At 40.0% G+C, this 20,380-nt stretch overlaps 1 protein-coding gene across 6 annotated transcripts in view; it reads right to left on the bottom strand.

The window, feature by feature from the left end:
• ARID1B (AT-rich interaction domain 1B) overlaps positions 1–20,380 on the bottom strand; it is a 326,090-nt gene that overhangs the window by 14,688 nt on the left and 291,022 nt on the right. For all 6 annotated transcript variants that reach the window (XM_041423655.1, XM_041423657.1, XM_041423654.1 and 3 more), the window contains 5 exons: positions 19,529–19,638; positions 18,614–18,772; positions 12,394–12,603; positions 8,804–9,008; positions 1,031–1,169 (listed from right to left, as the gene is read on the bottom strand). In XM_041423655.1, the coding sequence (XP_041279589.1) occupies positions 1,031–1,169; positions 8,804–9,008; positions 12,394–12,603; positions 18,614–18,772; positions 19,529–19,638 (823 nt within the window). The remainder of the gene's footprint in view (positions 1–1,030; positions 1,170–8,803; positions 9,009–12,393; positions 12,604–18,613; positions 18,773–19,528; positions 19,639–20,380) is intronic.

Here is a 20,380-nt window from a genome sequence, read left to right as displayed (position 1 = left end):
TTAAGAAGAAAGAAACATGAACATCATCCTGTATTCGTAAGAACTGTGAAAACAGCATAGACTAAAATACAATTAGCTCACCATGCTGTGCCAGTGATCAGTGCAGGATGCATCCAAGGAAGATGCAAAAGACTTTCACAATGGACAATCATTTAAAAGAATCTACCCATTTTTCCTCAAGCTTCTTTGTCTGCTTACCTTAGAGATCAGAGTTTTTTATCTAATTCTATTGTTTGTGCATTCTTATTACTCACACAAAAGCCTAAACCTTCCTGAAATTTCACTAAGCTGTTTTGTTTTTTTTTCACCTAGAAAACTCAATCTGAATTAAGGTGATTAAAGAAAGTTCTTGCTATCCTTTCTGCAACATTACAGATGGAGAAAAAAAGAACCTAAGTAAATTAAGTTTGGAGTGGCCCTGCACACAGTTCAGAGCTCAGTCATGTTCCTGCTGAAGTCATAAAAAACTGTTTTGCTGGACTTCAGAGGACTAAGGCTGCTTAATGAATGGTGAGACAGCTTCACTTCAGATTGAGCCAGTCTGGATGACTTACAGAGCACAGAACTGAAAGGGATCTCTTGGTCCATCCAGTTGAACCCTCTGCTATCTCAACTACTGTATACACTTTTCACAATTTTAATTCAAGTAACACCTTTAAACCACATTTCTCCTTCCTGAGCATGACTGGATCTGTTGACCAGAGGTGTACAGAGTAAGCGAGGAGAGGAAGGCTGTGGTTCTAAGTAGTTGCTGTTGGGTTCCACCTTCCTCCCCACTACTGACAGACTGACATGCACCTCTTTGCACTGGTGCTTGTCTGATCCTTCTCTGGTGTTTAGAAAGCTAATGGACCCCTCTCTACTCCTTCCTCCCTTTCCCTCTCTCTCCTCCAAAAATACTTTTCTGCCACTTTTCAGGCTCTGACTGGTTTACCACAAAATCCTACGAGTGCCAAAGCAGCTTGGAAAGACCAGATTAAACTGCTGTGGAACTAGAACAATAAAAAATGAAGCAAAGCCTTTTTCATACCTGCCACCCTGCATAGGTGTCATCTGTCCATGAGGTGTGGATGCTGGTGTTGGGGGCTTCAAATCGCCTGGCACTTCTGTCATGGAATTACTACCAGTGGACTGTGGAGTCTGTGGGCCTTGCAAGGAACCAGAATTAGCTGCAAATTAAAAAAAAAAAAAAAAAGTAATTATGAAAAGGTAGCAGCCAAATTCCTGTGGAAATAATAATCGTTAAGGAAAAAAAAAGGTTCTTTCCTCCAGAAGCCTGTGTATCCCTCAATCCATGTCAGTACTTCATAACTTCCCCCAAAATCCTCTGAGATCAGGATATGCTGTGTAGTAATAGCCATCATCTTTCCTAGAACCATGAATTTAATCTGCTGCCTGAAGCAACATGGGTAGAAATCATCCAGATGAAGGATCATTTAAATCAGAGGTCAGAGATACAAAGTTAATTGTCTGTAGTTTACAACAGAGTAAATGAAGGTTGTTCTTTGGCATAGCTTCTTCATATAATCACTATCACAACACATGCATTTATAAGAAGTATTTCAGCCAGAAGCTTTTCATCATAAATTTGAAATGCTATATTAATATAAATTCATGGTTTTATTTAGCACTAAAAGGCAGACATTTCCATGGTGAAACACAGCAAATGATTAGCAGCACACTGCAATTCCATGTCATCTTTGAGACAGCATGGCAAAAGATGGTATTTAAGAAATGCAAAAGGCAATCTCGGATCAGAAGAAAACAATAACTGAAAGTAGAATTTGAACAGGAGGCTACAGATAACAGTCTTAAAAGAATTGTAAAAATAGAAGTGGACATCTTAACAAAATGTTAGTTAGGGTCAATGATGGTAAAGTATATGTAACAAGACCAGGTCAATTCTTCAAAGAATCTGTTTAATCTGCAAAAACTTACTGGTTGAGATCTCAGAAAGCAATACAGTATCTGCACTACTGTCCTCCTAAATGGAGGTAAATACCTTGATATTCTTGATATAACAAAAGTAGAAGAGCGTTATACTGTTGTGTTCTGATGTGACTGATCAGCAATAAGGACATTAAATTAACACATCAGATATTGGTAATGGTGAAGCTAATGGTAAAATACACCCAGAGCAGTCTCCCAGAGGAGACACCAAAGCTACTATTTTCATGTCACTACTGAACAGAAACATGCCCTGAGCCCAAAGCTCTCCATAGCAGTTTTATGATTTAGAAGGTGGTGAGGATTAGTAACAGCATCTAAGCCTTGGATCTGACAGGTCTTGCAGCAGAAACTCTACGGAAAGAGAACTTGTAGGATTCAAGTCTTTAGATGCAACTGGAAAAAAATTACCAACAGAAAAAATTCACAAATCTAAGACACTGAGTAGGACATGGATTTGGCTTGAGAGGTCCTTCTTTTTTATGAACTGTCATCTAAGTGTGTTATTGTGCCTGCCTATCTACGTTCAACAACCAATTAACAAAACTTTATAAATTACTGTTACAGTGAAAATTGGAACAAGCAGTATGGGTTTTTCTTCTGTATATGAAAGAGAGTAGTCTATAATTGACTCAGAATCCTAGAACACTCATCATCCTGACAGGCAGAGCTTGTTTATAACTGAAGATCACCATTTATATATGTGTTTCATATATATCTGTAACACATGTTCCCCTATCTGGAAATCAGTCTCAGTAGCAAGTGCGTATGTAAGATTCACATTGTGTGGACCACATTGTTCTTGTCCTCAGCTTTCTGAGGCATTTTTGGATTATGCTTACATAGTAATGAGGTTCAAAAAGAAGTTTGGGAAAAGCTCTTTGATTGCATTAATACAGGAACAAGAACATTTGCAACAACTAATGCTAGTTACATTAGTCTACGGTTAGCTGAAAGCTTTAGTGCTATGATAAAACAAAAACCAACCATATTCACATTAAATGAGCTCTTTGTATATATCACTCCCAAGCAGGTCAGGATTATTCTTCTGCCCTTGAGCTTTAAACACAATTCTAGATTCTTATAAAAAGCTTGAAAGCATTTCTGAGTTATGCCACAGATTGTCACATACCATCCTGCTGTATTACAAACATGTAAGCAAACTTCTTAGTGTACCCATAGACTTACTGTAAATTCAGATATTGCCTAACCCTGCCTATTCTCTGATGCTGGGCTATTAAGAAGCAATTAAGCTTTTCCCTATCCTACCTAAGCAAGAGCTTAATTCATACCTCTAGCAAACCTAAAGGAAAGAAGGGAAAGATTTTTCAGTATTTACAAACTGCAGGAGTGCAAATTTATTACTAACAATGTGTTTTATATCATCTCCTATAAAGAATGGTTTACAAAAAAAAAGATACCCAACTGAGATGCTACAAGTCCATTTTCTATCTTCAGGGTGGCAGTTACAAGGTTGGTTATTTTTCCTATATCTTTCTAAATGACTGCTTATATATAACTAAAAAAATGGAAGGCAAATGCTGTCAAAGTTTCTGGTACTGCTTTGTTAATACACTTTGCCCCTGACCTCCACTGGGTTAGGGACATTTCTAGAGAATAGGAACTCCAAGTGTTTCAATCTCTGGATTAAGACTCGATCTACCGAGAAGAGCCTGTATTTCCTATTTCACCTTAAATTTTACATTTGCTGGACTGCACTCTGAAATTTTTACATCTACTTTTGCAGAGATTTTATTATGTTAGTTGCTTCATTTTGATTGTGGACATTGTGAAAGAGAAACCGTATCTTTTAGAGTTCTTCAGTATTAAACCAAGCTCTAAGAAGGAAGACAAACAACAATGTTCTTTTAGGAAAAGTAATCGTTACATGATTCTGCAGTTATCTTGGGGATGTCCAGGAAAAATACCTGTGGGTTCATAGCTACCGAATTCCTCATCTCACATCCACATCTAAGCAATAATTGTCTTTCAGGTACCAGAGCAGATTTGTAAGAATATGTTTTTCACAACAGAAAATGCATCAAAACTTAAATACAATTGACATCCTGGTCAGTGAGAAGGTGAGATCTTCCACAGTTTGCTGTGGAAACATGTGTTAATAACACAAGATAGCATGCATTATTCTGTGCAGCATGGAATTCTGGTACTGGAATGCCTTCTACCTTGCAAAGCCTACATGACAGTAACTACTGTTTTCAGGAAAAACCCTTTATTTACCAGAGAAGAAATATGAAGTTGAAAAAAAATATTAAACCTTTCTCTTACCAGCAAATTTTCCCTTTGGAAAAAAAAAGAGGAAAAAAAAAAAAAAGGAAAGAAGAATGAAACCTCTTGAAACTCCATTAATGTGAGGCCTGACATGCTCTCTAGGATATCCCTACCTTTTGCCAGAAGCTACAAATGTATACTCTAAAGTAAACAATGGAAAGGTTACTGAAGGTTAAGTACATTCACATACTTCAGAGCGAACAGCCAGCCACCACGCTGGGAAGATAATTTACACAGCACAAACCGGTGCCCCAGTTCGGCTGGACTGGGGGCTGCTGCCTGCTGCAGGGCCCCCCGGGCAGGCGTGGATGCAGGCACGGGGCCACCTCCGCCTGTCCCCCCAGCCACCCCTCCCAACCCCTGGCCCATCTATCTTCAGTGGGGATTCCCTGCCTGGCCTCATGACACGCTCCATGACATCACCTGCCTGCTAATAATAGCACTTCAGTCAGCCACCCGCCAGCAGAGACGGATGGCTTTGGTTACAGACGCGCTCACTGAATGGCTGTGTCCTGCCGTGCAGTGTCCCCCCACCTCCCCCCTCCCCAAGTCGCCTTTCTCTGCTGCCAAGGAAACGCAGGCAGCGTGCCTTCTCGCTCCCTCTTTCCAGCACAAGCGTATGAGTTTTCCAGATTTGCTTTAATGAAATCTCTGTTGACATCAGAGCCAGCTGCTGTTACTCACAAGCATCCTCAGCTGGACCACATTGGCCATCCTGTTCATTCAACACAGGATAAACTATGAGCCTGTTACTTTGAGAGCTGTGCACACATAACTACACACTGCAACTAAGAATGCAGAGTGCCAGAGTACAGCAATGGAAGGTAACTCCTTCATGCTGATGCTCCTCTGGAATTTTTTCTCCAGCATCCTTTAGTGCTTACAGTAATGGTGCCCAGAATTCTTCTCAGTTTACAACTTGCCATATTATTTGTGAGCATTTTGGTCAAAACTATCAAACACACATGACAGGAAAAGCATTTTGTCTTTGCACCTGCTCCTGGAAAGAAGGAAGACCTACAATGCCACTCTCTTCAGGGGAGTTTTTATGAAGCGAAAGTCATCAGCAGGTGACATGGCCCTTGGCACAGACCCAGTGATCAGGACAGAAGGCCATTGGGGATCCTCCAATAGTTAGTCTGTCATTAGGCACTTGCTGCTGGCCTTCGCTGCTGATGGCATTACCTGACCCAGGCAGATTTAAGCTGACATGAAGGCCTCAGCCTACCGCAAACACGTCACCAACTTGCACAGCCGCAGACAGTGCAAGGCACACTAAAACATTCAGGTCCCTACCCCTCCCCAGGAGCTTTATGAAACAGCAGAAGAGGCTCTGACAGTGATATGAGGTAAGAACAATTGAAATGAGCACCTAATCCTAACCCTAACACCTTGGCTACTGTGCAAATCTCTGCCAATCAAGGACAACCAGTCTGTCACTTTGCTGCTCTACTCTCACTCCTTTTTTGAACTTCTTATAATTGCTGACACTATTCTGAATTTCACTGTACATAACATTAAATTATTCACTCCTTTACATTCCATATACCTTATTAATGATGTAAAAACAGAAGTGATGGGAGAATCCTGAATATAGTGCTACAAGCAAATGGACAAACACATGACCACCGTCTGGCAGTCCCATAAATTTGACTTACACATCACATCCTTTTCTTGTCCATGCTCCTCCATATGAATTTCCTCGCCATGGCTGTCTCACTGTGCTCCCTAGCACTCCCTCTATGCCTGCTTTCTAAAGGCCATGTGTGAGGCAGTCACAGAACCACCCCTTGGATGTCAGATATCTGCAAGAACGGATTTGCTCTAAGCTGCACTTCAGCCTGCTCCCACCTTGCATAACCACCCACCTGGAAGCTACGATGACATTCCAACTGAATCCTTCTCTGTACCATAAAGGCTGCCAGTCCTGATGTATTCTTACGAACAATTGAAATATTTAATTTTAAAAGTTTTATGAAGATCAGCTGATTTTTAAGATCTCAAGCTTGTTTCATAGCATCAGCTTCTTAGAACTGGACAAAATACACCACCTTCCCCTCTGAGACAAGTTCCTCTGCTTTCCTATCAGATTAACTTCAGCCCTAACACTGTAACTAGTTCTCTGCAAATGGATTTGGCTTCTGAGTGGCTCTGCCTATGCTGCGCTAACTGCACAAGAGTGGCTAATGGTTAAAGTAAGGACCTTGGGAGGCTACTGTTTCTTGTTGTATTGGGCTCCTGTTCCCTCTGAATGCCAAAGAGTGACAGATTATCTAAAGTATGTCTACAACTCTGCTTCTTTTGTGCCTCTAAATGTTAATGTTGGTATATACTGAAGGAAAAGGAATGAGAAAAAAAGCTGACTATTAAAGAGAACAGGCTTGTACTCTCTGAGGCATCTATACCTCAGCGGGATTTCATGTACTAAAGCTGATACACACTGGGAAAGCCTTTCTCTGTACAGAAGTGCAGTCCCATTCAGTGACACGAGCTCTTTTCTCTCCAACAAAACAAACCTTGAGATCCTTGCTTGCTTCCCCCTTTTCTATTCTCTATGTCCTGCTGTGTTTTTATTTTAGAAAAATAGTTTCAGTTCTCCTCAAAGACAGCTTGCTCGAATGTTATGATAAATTTAAACTTGGACTTTGCCATTTTCATTCATAGCATCATTATGCAAAAAGACCCTGTGAATTGGTACATCTGACATTTCCATTCCTTTGTTTACTTATTTAAATAGTAATTCCTCATCTCAAAATTCAGCTGATTTATGGTGATCTTCCCCAAATCAACTACTGAGAGCAGTACTGGAGAGAGAAGGTAAGGGAGGAGAGAACAAAGCGTAATACTCTTTCATTTTTAGAGATGGATTAATTTATTCTTCACTGTCCTTAGCAAGTCAAACCATTTCAGCTTCACTTACCAGTCTTCTCAGGAGGTGATGGGCACCTCCAATATATATTATTTTTTGCAGCTGTGCACACTCAGGACACTCTGTGCTAATTTCAGACAGATAAACATTTGGACTATGGGCTTTACTTCTACTACCAAGTGTTTTTCTCTATCTTCTAATCTTGAATTGCAAAGTAACCTAATCTCCTCTCTATTAAACAATTTATCTCCTCTCTATTAAACAATCACCACTGGGGTACCTTACAACTCTAAGTTTTAACAAGGTGGAGGAAATATTTTAAGCTATGACACAGAGATGTGCTCAGTGAGATTTTAACAAAACACTCCCTCAAATCCTTACACTGAATAAAATAGGCTGAGAAAGATTTAAGCCTTATCACTGTTATCTTTTTCTGTACTGAGAAAGCACTATTTTAAGAGATAATCTTGGAAAGGCCAGAACTTTATTATATGATTATAAAGGTCTTTGCAATTTTCTAGTGTCCATGATAGGGTACTGAAGTCATGCAATTGCAAACTGTCTCCAGGGCTTGCTGGGTCTCTGACACTCCACTTTCCATTTTCAGTCAGTGAACTGTACTAACAGAAATTCAGTGAATTAATATTTTCCTAAAACTGTGTTGTACTGCAGGAAACTCCTGTAAACATTCCAGAAATTATATTCTTTTGGCAACAAGTGACAGTGGTCTGCCTAATAAGTAACTGTGGCAGTATTTTGCAAATTTTGTCAAATTATTTTGTTGGTCAGAAAAACTAGTAAAAAAAGGAATACTCCGAAGTAATTAAATGATTTTTTTACTCTTCCATGGGTAGTCCAGAAGTCAACATCTAGACTAATACTATGATTCTTCCTATGTACTTAAAATGTTTCTACTTAAGAATAGTCCTGCCTTGAGTATCAACTGTGACTATTAAATCTTGAGTGTCATAAGTGACATGAATTTAGAAAGAAAACAGTGGTTTTCATTTACACCACACCGTAAATGCAAGAAAGAACAGTCAAAATAAAGTAATCCCAGTTTCAATTTTTCAGATGAGAAGATAAAAACAGTGATCCTAATGACTTACCTGACACACAGGATTAGCAACGAAAGAACAGAGAGCGTGCCTCCAAACTAGCAAGTCTGGCAGTGAGGACACTCTGTACTCTCAGCTCTCCATCTGCCTCACATTCAACACGAGCTGCATCAGAGCAACCATCTGAGACACACCGATGAGTCCAGCATCTGCCATCCTGCTCCAAATGAAGCCTTGCAGATCAACAGTTGTGTTGGAAAGCAGCTTCAGTCACAGCAAGGAAAGTGCAGGTACCAGAGCCTGACCTTTAGGTAAATGCATGCCCCTGTCCTACAGCAGACTTCTGTTCTTTTTATTACACCCCTGCCACTGAATGTTAAGGGAACACTGGCACACACATCTTTGTATGTTGGACTGAGGAAGGACAAACAAGACACACAACTGTGGTGGCCCTTCAGAGTTAACTCTGATTTGACTCAGGAGCTGGCTCCAAGTCTGAGAACGAAGATTCCAACAACAGGTTTATCCTTTTTTTCACAGCATTATCAAGGCACGCTTATAAATACATAGGGTGCAACAACCTAGTATGCCTTGCATTCAAAAAATGGTTGTGTAAGAGGCTGCAGTTTATTTGACTTACCAGGAGATGGCGGCTGAATCTTAGGTTGTTTCTTGGTATCTCCAGTGCTGAAGACTTCTGGAGGGGGCTCCTCCCCTCGCTCAATCTTGCACTCGAAGGCAAACAGGTACTGAATGTATTGTTTTTTCAGGGAGCTGGCTGCGCTGCTCGAAGTGCCAACGTTCAAGGTGGTTGCCAGCTCACGCCACTTCTTGTTTTTATTAACCTAGCAAAGTAAACGGCAGAATCATTGGTTTGCAGCAAAGTGTTTTGTTTAAGTCAGGAAACAAAAAAGGAAAAAAAAAAAAAGCACTTAATGTCTTGGTTTACTTTTTTTTATTTTCCTCTTTTAACTAATGCTCATTACTCCCACACGCAGTAATGCACAGACAGCATTTACAGTTATAAAGCCATTAAGGAACCTGCTGATAGCTACATAAAAAGCTTTGCTTGTGGAGTCTTCTGCATGGTGCATCCTTTAAATGTCTTATGCCCTTCCAGGGCCTATGCTCTTCAGTTAGCAATCCATCTCCAAGCAAATTCCTGCTCACTCTCCCTCCCTGACACCCACCCACACCCACCCCATTCTAATTAAAAAGCAGCTTCTAAAATATAATTTAGAAAGCACTAACAGTGTTATTCTGCAATTTGTTTGAACATTGATATGAAAAATGAATTTTTCTCCCAAATAGCCACCAGCTGTCGAACAGTTCAGCTTGTAATTCCTGGTTCAATTCCTTTGACTTTAGCGCATCTTGCAGGGACAGATCAATGATCCTCTGGCTAGATGAGAGGCCGAGCGAACCCAGGCCCCTTAATTAATTAAGGCAGACTTCAAACACTCACGGCTAGTTCAGCAATACTCTGTATTACAATGCTGACTGCACCACTCCACTGTGAGTCTTGTTTGCAGTGTAAGGCTAAGAATATCTAAAGACTCTGCTCATGAGTTCCTCAAACACAGCTGATTTGTAATAATAGCGAGTTCATTTGTCATCCTGGCTGATGCCAGTGACTCACTTGGCTGTACCACTCGTAGTAGCCACTGCTTTTGCTCTGACACCTGATGCCTTTAAGTTCATTCAACCAGTTATGCAATTTCGAGGTATGATCCAAAGAGCAGGGTCAGCACCAAAATAAATTGTCTTTAAACATCTGAGAAATCTCATCTTTTCTGGGTAGCAATTCTGATTCCATGATCGCCTGCTACTTGCCCTAAGGCCTGATATTTTAATGACTCCAACTTAACTTGTATAGCTAGAAAGATTATCATTAGCTATACTATTCCTTAGTCATTGTGCCAGCAAATAAAACATTTTTTTCAAGTTTCTCTCAGTGTTTAATAACACTGTAACTGCTGCCAGTCAGCAAAGACCTTTTAAGGACGGCATTAACAGCAAGCAGGTTGGCATGACTATGCTAAGTATTTTTATTTCTCTGGTACATCCTGCAAGAACCCAGGAGTTAAAGGAGACCAGATTTTCATTAACTGCCCTTGTTGAGGCCTGAAATCCAGTTACACAGCTCTTTGTGCCTACTGGCTTACAGCTAAGTGGTGCGTAATGAACACATTGCATAACGCAAACAGAAACGTTCATGCCTAAATGCCCAGTATATTGGCATTTAAAGGAAGACTGCCAGCACCTGGTCTGCTCCTGTTGGACCCATCAATGGCAGCTCCTCAGAGAGGGAATGTGCACCACTGCTGCACAGCTCTGCTCCCTGCCACTCTCCAGGCAGAGTCACGAGATGTGGAGCGCAGAAGCTGGAGCAACAGCTTTTTAGGAGGGCATCACACAGATGCATTTAAATAAAACTCAGCAAGCAAAGCTCTGCACCTCTGAGTAGCTCTGAACAGATAAACATAGTGACCATTCATGTGGGCACACCAGCAAAACCAGAAGCCCTCATTTTAGGTGTAAATTTTAACCAGTACTAAAGCACATGCATTTGTAACTGAAGCTCTTTCAAAAATCAGTCTAAGTGAACAGCATCTATTCTTTGGCAAAGCATAATGTCTGTCACTGAAAATCAACACTGAATGTCCCAAAATAAAATTAATTTCCATAATATGCAAACATGAATAACTCTCTAGAATATCCCATCTGCCCCCCATCTTGCTCAATTTTTGTGGCTAAGAGTCACACTCTGGGCACAGTCATGCTGTATGAGGCAGAGCAGCTGCATGATACAATTTACCTGTAATAAAGTTTCTGAGCTAAAAGTAATCAAATCCGTATGATGCTGAGGGGCATGAGCTGATCACTAAAAATGTCAGGATAACATCACTTACCAATATACAGCATTTAACAACCGGCAGAATGAAATGTTAGGTTTCTCTGCCTTCCTTTAATAATAAGAATAGCTAAAATCCCTGGATTTGAAAGGCCAATGATCTAATTCAGTAGTCAAATCCTATATTGTGAGGTGCACTATTAAAAATAGCTTTGGAATGGGTGCTAATCAATGTTGGACATTCCTTTCTTGAACTAACCACATACATTATGAAAATATGTTCTTTTTTGGAGACTCTAATTTGTTTGCCATATTTTTGAGTTCAGATTTTGTAATTAGTGAAAAATTGTATGTTTTAATATTACATTTTATATAATATTACAGATGCTTATTTATCTACATGTTAGCTATGTTTAAGACCTCATTTTGCAAGGCATTCAACAAATCTTCTCATAAACACAGAACTAATGGATCCCTGCACTTCACCAGGGTCTAATGTCTAGCCAGTGAAGCCCTAGATGCAAGGGATGCTTTGTACAAGCATCAGGCAAGGACAGGTGACTTCGAATGCCAAATCTAAGACTGTGAGCACTGACTGTTTTCTCTTGCTTTCCCTTTAGATGCTAAACAGCGAAACAACTCTTCCTCTGTGGTGAACAGCCCTATAGAACTCATGAACATTTTTCCAACATCCCTTCGCAAAACTTCAAATTAACTAGTGAGAACACAAATAAAAGCTTCTGTCCCCCATCTGTGACTTTTTTATCCTCAACTCTTCCTGCTTTTGTTTTTCTTCAACTCATTTAGGTAATTCACCTTTTCCTTGTAATCATTATGTTAGCAAGGCAACCTAAAATATACTGTAAGCATTTCCCAAACACAGCACAGTCCGTGTCTAAGAAACACATATATTGTATAGAGACACTGAGAATTAAAGGTTTGAGATGAAGGAGTGTGTTTTAAGAATATGTCTGCAGTCTCTCTGGAGAGATGAACTGAATTGTCCTACAGGCTGTATCTCTATATAGGAAAAATGGACTTTAAAATTTCCTTTTCCTTTTAGCTCTATCACCTGCTTCTTACTCGTAATTTTGATCCTGTGGCCTTTTCCTATTTTCTTCTCTCAGGAGCATTACTAGATTTCCCTGAAAAGGCAACAATTTAATCTGTCTACAGTGATGGTCAATCTTGATTCAAACTTTAAGTTTTACAGCCATTATGCAGCCCAAAATGAACTCCAGACAGCTATCAAAGCATGAAATAATTTTCTTCAACAATATTGTCTGGGCTGAAAACCTAATGATGTATCCAGCAGGAATGCTCTAGAAAAAAAGAATATTGTTTTTGAAGGTTCACTTTTAACCAGTTGTTCTCACCTGTGCTAAACCTCCAATCTCTTTGACGCAGACATAGAGCCTGAACAGGTCCAAGGGCTTCTTGCCCACAGCTGGCAGACTGGCCACAGGCGTGCCCCTCTCCTCCATGAACGTCAGGTACCGATCCACCCACATCTTGCGCTCTGGCTCATTTCCTAGCTCATAGACTTTAGTGATCTTCTCTCCAGTTGTGGTAGAGGAACTTGATTTCTAAATTGCAAGAAGAAAAGAAAGAGTTGGGGGAAGGGTGGGAGGGGAAGGGAAAAGAAAGTAAGAAACTCACAACATTGAAAAAGAGAAGATGTCCAACAAACTAAAGCTATCACACAACAGTCAGGAATGAAGGCTACTAGTTCAGGCACAAACAGTACATTCTGTCCATATACAGAAAAGTCAGCTTTTTAAATAAAGGGCCCAAACTCCCCATTCTCATATTACTTTCACTGATCTGAACTTTGGATCCCAGAAGGCAAGTTTCTGATGTTGCCTCATGTCATTTTAAGAAGAGGTAGCTCTCACAGAGTGTTTCTCGTCCACCTATCTCAAAGTGCTTTTGCAAGCAACTACTTCGGTAAAATTAGAAACAAGTTTGTCCCACACAAGTTTAGAAAATCCTAAAAACAAACTAATCCTCTCCTCTTTGCCCTCAAAGATGGGCTAGAAAACCTGAAAGTGGTCCTCCAGAGCAGGAATTGCACAAAAATAGCCTAAAGTGTGAACCATGGCAAACTAGTGCACGGAGAAGTCGTCCTCTCTTCAGAGTCATAAATGGTTATGCTTTATTACCACTTCACACCACTGGTGGCCAAAAAGCAAGATGAGCAAGAGTGCCTACAGTGCAAGGAGATTGGTGGCAATATTCTTTGTGAACTGCCAATTAGCTGCCTGATTCAATAAGGCTCGTAAGTAGCAACTACTCTTCTCCCTTGCTGGAGTACAGATGATATCCATCTCTGTTGTCCTTCCTTGCAAAGGGAATGTGTGTTACGATCTGGGGAAAACCAAGGATGGTTTTCTAAGACTAAGACACCACCAGGAAAAGCAGAAGAAATGGCAAGAGCAGAATTTCATCTCTGTGGCAAAAAGGCAGGAGTGAACCTGCTGCTCTTTGGGCTTTACAGCTAATAAAAGCTCATGTTATGTTTGATTCTCTTTTCTTCTCTTTTTTTTCCCCCCTTGATGTAGAGACAGCAGAAAGCACTGAGGCTGCTACACAAGCTATAAATTCTCACCCTATCTTTTCTGTGCAATGTAACCCTGTGAGCTGGGCTCTGTGCCATGTGTGGACAGACCCTGTCACAGCCCCTACCCAAGCTGCCTCAGCTCTGACAGCAGAGAGGGGCTGCTGTTACAGCAGGACGACCCTCCTACTTGCAGAAAGTGAACTGATTTGCTCAGCAGTGGAAGATGGGAGTGGTTCAGAATTAAACACAAGGGAAAAAGACTGACATAAAGCTTTGGGAAAGAAGCCAAATATGTGAAGGGAAACATATCCTTTATGTCTGTGTAGAAAAAGCCTAAACTTTGTTGTTGATTGCAGTAGACACTTCTTAAAACTCATCTAGTCAATCACTCTTTTCCTCTTTTGCCTTTTCCTTGCTTTGAACTGAAGACAGGCTATTGTCAAGTAAACAGAAACTCACTCCTAGTTGAACATCTCTAAAAAAGATCCTCACTGCACCTCACAGATGCTACAAAACCGCTCACTTTGTCCATGTCCCCACAAAGTGGTGAGGGCTGGCACTCAACACCATGAAAGAGGGACACGGCAGAGTGGAACCCCACTGCCAATGATTTCAAGAGCATTGCCACCATTCATCTTGCATGTTAGCCTGGAAAATATGACAGACTTTGTATCTCCTTCCAGCTATCAGCTGTAATTTGGCAAAACTGGAAAAGAGTCAGGAGAAAAGAAACATGAAGCCAAGGAGGTGACCTAGCAGTTCCATGAGCCATTGCTGTTCTTTCCAGTGAACAGATATTAATTTTAATTAAATAAATAGTCTCCTTTAAAGTTTTCTGCCTTGCTGACACTGTAACTTCTTCACAGCAATCCTTCCTACAGACATACATGATTACATGTCTTAGAAATGAGGTCCATGCCTGAATTTACTTCAGCCAGACTCAGCTGTGTTACAACTCCTACTGAAGTGAGAGTCAGGGCTAAATTTGTTTTATTAATACTAAGTGGCTGGCAGGAAATACACTGACATGAATCCTGCAGATTATGCAAAGAAAGCACAAACTGATTCTGTAATAGCAACCAATTTACTGAAAGCATCACTTGCTATATATCTGGGTACTCAAGAAAATCAGTTTAACTCTTAGCAACAAATACACTTTGTCAAAGTTTGGGAGGGTTTTTTTGGGTGGGTGGAAAGGGGAAAGTAGGGAAGTCACGTTGCTACTAATTTGATGTTGTGGTGAGCACCAGATACATGATCACACAGGCTTGAACAGCTGCATGAACTGGAACTACTCCACTACCTTCTGCAGTAAGTACAAAGTTACTGCTCACCAGCATAAATTTTAATCTGACACTTAAAATGCCCCAGAACTCTACAAAAATGAAGGTGGGAAATTCCAGCTTTTATGCAGAAAATTTTCTATGTGCTTATATTCTAACACATCAGGCAACAAAATAGCCTCTATTTCACTTTTATGGTGAAACATGATTAAGAAAGTTCAGATTTACAAGTTTTAGGGTTTCATTTTTATATGTTAAGATTCACTTTTCCAAATCAGAATCAGAGCAGAAGGGAAATAGTTAAGAATTTTTCTTTCTGCATTTTTCTACTATACATCTCAAATGATGCTGCTTTTCAGCAGTGTGGCAGCAAGCTCTAAAATGACAGTATAATCTGAAAACTTTTCACAGCTTACAGAAGGTAAGAAGTGTTTCTTACTGTGTGAGCTTTCAGGTTGTCATGCTTTGTAAAATGGGTGCAATTTTCTTCTAAAATGAAATGTTAACTTTAGAAGAATGCACTGGAGGGAAGAATGCTATTCCTCAAGAGTAAAGATCTTTTTCTCTTCTCTATTTTTATAAAAGTAAATGGATAAAAATGACAGATGTGTGCAAGCTAGTCTATACACAAACAAACTTCAGTTTCACATGGGCAGGTTCAGCTGAAGCCTAAATTTACCTATAAATATTAAATATTAACCCTTATAAAACAAGGGTTTAAAAGAGAAAGATCCCATTTTAAAGTAAAATGAGCACATCCCAGGTAGTGCTGGAAGAACACAGATCACGACCTTTTCTTCTGTTAAGTATGTTGATAATTTTGGTGACAGAAGAATGCTAGTGCAGGCCTATGGCACATATATTTACTGATTTAGTTATATCCTACTCTGCCTGCAATCCTCAGCACTCTTCTACATGACACACTGGCAGTCTTTAAATGGGTGATTAAAAAAACTCCACCAAAGTATGTGGATACCAAAGCCAATTCCCATACTAAATCTGTCAAAACCCATACTTGCTTTTCAATACACCTACCCACTATTAAAACTGTATTATATGCAGACCTTTGTATGGTGAGTCTGCAGAATCCTTCAGAGCAACACCAATTTATGTAGGAGTTATTTTCACATGAAAGGCAGTGGGTAGTTGCTTCTCTACATATCTTTAAGGATCTATATTTATACAATTATCTCCTGTTCCCTTCCCTGACTTCAGTGAAGAATTTGCCAACATTACACGTGCTACACAGACCTCTTTTACTACAGGACAGAGTGTGCATACACAGGCAGCTAAAACTGCCAAAGTCCAATCCCTGGCAAAGGCTTGTGCAGACACATTCCTTGTCAAGATTTTCTCCTAAGGACTCTGGAGACCCCTCCCAGCTAGCACCATGGAGGTGTAGCACTGTTCAGGTGTATTCACTGTCATGTTCATGGGTACCTATGGACAGTTAACAGCATTTTATGGGGTTTTCATAACCTACTGCTTTACTTATGTTGCAGTGACCCTGCATAGTTTACACCCACACTTGAAATGTCTCTTTCAAAGAATTTTAGAACTACCTCGCCACTGTCAGGGATGCACATTATATGCAAAACTGGCAGAGCAGAAGTGTCCTTTTCCTGACATACCCAAGGAAGCTTCAAAACCTAATGTTCATTAGCTCTTTCTCCCCATTTTCTCATTTTCACTTCCACATAAAACAGCTGAAAGAGAGGATCCACTTAGTAGGATCACAGGATACCTTGAAGTGAATCAGAGACCATTCACCCCTGCTTTTATTCTCTACTGGAATGGACAAGTTGTAGCACATGAAACAGCTTTGGGATTTAATGAACCAATTCAGGCTGTTTTCAAGTGTAACGAAATGCCTGCAATCAATCGTTCCAGTCTATGTCAGGCTGCTGTTGAAGTCGATGAAGTTATCCAATCCACTGGCCTTCACAGGTAAAAAGGGATCAACTCATTTGCAGCACTTATTTTTCTATCATTCCAAAGCTCTGTATTTACCCATGTCTAACTGAAGCTTTTGGAGAGAAGGACATTCAGAAGAAATTGAAAGCATAAACTTTCCTCATTTACTATTGCCAGCGTTATACTCTGTCAATAATCTATACTTTATTTAGACACAAAAAACCTCTCCACATACGTTCACCATGACTCCAGGATTTCCTATGCAGTTTATGCAATGAGCCCAGGAATACATTCTTGTTTGGTTGCAGAGGAAGCATTCGATGTGTTAGACAGCCCGAGCAATTACTCTCTTGCTTTCCTCCAGTGAACTGCCCAAACAAGCAATACCCCAAACATCACTACAAACACAACTAACAGAATTTCTGGTGTCACCCTTTCACAAACGTTTTTAAGAAAAAGATGAGACCTTGTGGGAACAAGTAACATCAGCTGCCTTCTGAGACTCAAAGTTGCTGTCAAATCAACATCCAAAGATGCAAGTGGTGCATTTCATGCCATGCTGCCCCCTTGCTCAGGGGATTCTGTAAATGTCTGGGTTTTGGATGGTTAGATCTCTTCCCCTCTGACTGGCCTTCCTCTGTTTGCCCTAAGACATACTCTTTAACATATAATTTTGTAAAAATTGTTATCAAATAATGATTGCTAATTTAAGTGCACTTTAACACTGGGGAAAACCCCCTTTATATTCTGTACAAGAATATGTTACATTATTTTTCTACAGAAAAATTACAATCATTTCTACTTTTGATAAAAAGAAGTAAGAGAGGAACAACATACATATTCCTAATTATTTAAAAAAAAAAACAAAACAAAGCAAAAATGACCAGATGGACATTTGCTCCCCATAGACCATATCATCTTAGGCCTGCATTCTGTCTTCTATATATGTATATAGATTTTCTACGTGTGTCCATATATATAGATAGAAAGATGATGAAATTTGGTTTTAGTGCCACACATCTCTCTCAGGTTCTTTTTTACAACCTGTATGAGACTGATTAAACATTACTCATCTAAAAAAGAGTTTTCTAAAAATGTACATGCATCAGGATCTTTTTTCAACTCACAGTCTGGGTTATTTCAAAATAACCAAATGAAGCAAATTAGAAACAATTTTGGTTTAGACTGTGCCTTGACAGCCTAATGGCTGTATTTCAAATACACAATTCAAAATTAAAAATGTTTCATAAATATAAAAGGCAACTTTTTTTGTGGTGCTGAGTCTATAATTTCACTTTCGATGGGTATTAGTTTCAATAGGGGAGAAGATTTACTCATTTTGTTTTGTTTTTTTTTTTTTTTTTTCCTTTGTTCTTCTTTCCCCTAAATAATCCTAGTAAAGACAAGTGCAGCAACCAGAGTGAAGTCAGTTGTGTGAAGGAGTTTGGGCCCAGGAACAGAAATGGAATTGTTCTTAACAACACAGTCGGCATGCTTGGAAGCTGATGCGTTACAGGAAGGATGTTTTCTTCACAACAACTGCTGTTTTACCAGACAGCACACTTGCATGATGCACACAATTTTACTCTTTCTTATTTCAAAGTACTGTTGGGACAAATTTTGCCCTTGGATAAGCATGCTCAGGCCCCACTGAAGCCAGGCAGTGGAACTTACAGTCATGTGTCCGAGAGCAGAATTTGTACCCAGTGTTATAAAGAAAGAAAACTGTTTAGTGGATAAATAATAAAGAAAAGTAATTTACAAAACAAACAAGCAAGCATTAAAATATAATTAATTACAAAAAAATAAACAAAAACCAAAATAACCAGAGCCACTTACAGGGCTTGATGGAGTCTTTGGCCAGCCTGGGCTGCTAATGCTATCACTTTCATCTCCATGAAATGAGGAGATGCTAGCAGAGCTTGGGGACATTGGGGAAGGGACTGGCAGGTTGCCTGGGGTTGGGGGCTGAGAAATACCCTGAGAGCTGTAGCTATCCTGTGGTAGAGGAATACAAAAAAAAAAAATATGACAAAGGCAGGGCAAACTTTATTAAAAACAAAAAAAATATACATCCAGTTTAACAGACTGACCAATTTTTATATATAAAATATATATAAACAGAGAGACACATACAGAAAACACACACATATAAATATATTTATATATATATATAAAAGGTATTAAAACAACATTGTTAATTAGTATAATTTGGAAAGTTTGCTGGATGCTTGGCTAAAGTCACTAAGCCACCATGCTTACTTCAAGCTCACATGAAATGCTAAGCATGGGTTTCCCACCATGAAAGAAAGAAACAAAAACAAGCCGTTCACCTTATTTAACCAAATAAGGCAGGAAAGCAAAATATTAAAGTATGTTGCTGCTGCGGCCAAAACAGGAAGCTATAACTGAAGGCGGAGAAAAATGGCTGCAAGGATTGAAACCAGGCAAGACCCTTCTTTCCCACCCACCTGGCACAGCCAAATGCCCACGCAACTTTTGGCTTGGGATGCTTTGCCCCCGCAAGTTAAAATGCCGTAAGAACTAGTAACTTTCAGATCCACACAATGAAGAAAATAAAAGAAAAAAAAAAAGAAAAAAATTAAAAGAAAAAAAAAGAAACAAATAGATTGCACGTGAATGGAAAGGCATGCAGGAAAGAACAGAAGTGGGTAGGCCAAAACCAGGAGATGAAGGACAACACAGCAGACTTCTGCGGGCAGAACCAACACCACGTGCGCAAGGTGGAAATACCTTTGACTTGCTCTCGGGCTGGGGAGCTCCTTCTTCTTTGCCATCTGCTTTGAGAGGAAGGGGAAGTTTGGACTCACCAGGTGTCATCATATCTGCAAGACCCATAGGTGCTAATCGAAAACAGGAGAAACAGTTAAGCATGACTATGTTTGGCTTTGTAGGAAAAAGCACGCCTCCTGCTGCATGGTTGTGGCGCCGCGTGAAGGAGAGGTTTTCCCACGTCTGTCCTGTTACTCTAGCCTCCAGAAACCTGGAAACCTCTTCAGTTCAATTGAGGAAACAAAGGACAACGAAGACGAAGAGAATACAAGCACCATGCAACAACAACCATTGCTTAAAGAGTAGAATTCATTCTTCATGCTGCTGGTGCTTTTCAACTGTCCCTGCATTTGACCACGACATTTCAACAAAATAAGTCTATTTTAATTACTGCACTCTCCCTTTAGCAATAGGCAAACGCAAATGAAAACAATGCACATTCTGCTTGACATGTTGAATCCAAGAAAAAAACCTGAATTTTCCAATTACATCTGTATTAAGGCTGGTGTCCAGCAGATAATTCCTGCCCCTACCGACTTTAGTATGAATGGCTCAGCCACTGTGAGCCTTAACTACAGAATTACAAGCTGTAAACCGTGCTCTGTTGGAGAACCAGCACTCAGCTTCATCCTCCTGCCAAAACGAGGTGGGACTATAACGAACACATAAATGTCTTTCTCTGATAATGGCATACAGTTGCTTCCCAGGGGTGCAAGGAGTTTAAGGGTTTTTTTAATTTGAAGATGCAAGTGCCAAGTATAGTATTATTGCTGCAGAGCTGCTGGGTTCCTGGTTCCTGGATTTCTAGAAAGA

The sequence above is a fragment of the Onychostruthus taczanowskii genome, unplaced genomic scaffold (genome assembly GCF_017590055.1).
Source record: "Onychostruthus taczanowskii isolate IOZ18803 unplaced genomic scaffold, ASM1759005v1 scaffold8, whole genome shotgun sequence".
NCBI lineage: Eukaryota > Metazoa > Chordata > Aves > Passeriformes > Passeridae > Onychostruthus > Onychostruthus taczanowskii.
This window is presented reverse-complemented; position numbering and strand designations above follow the sequence as displayed.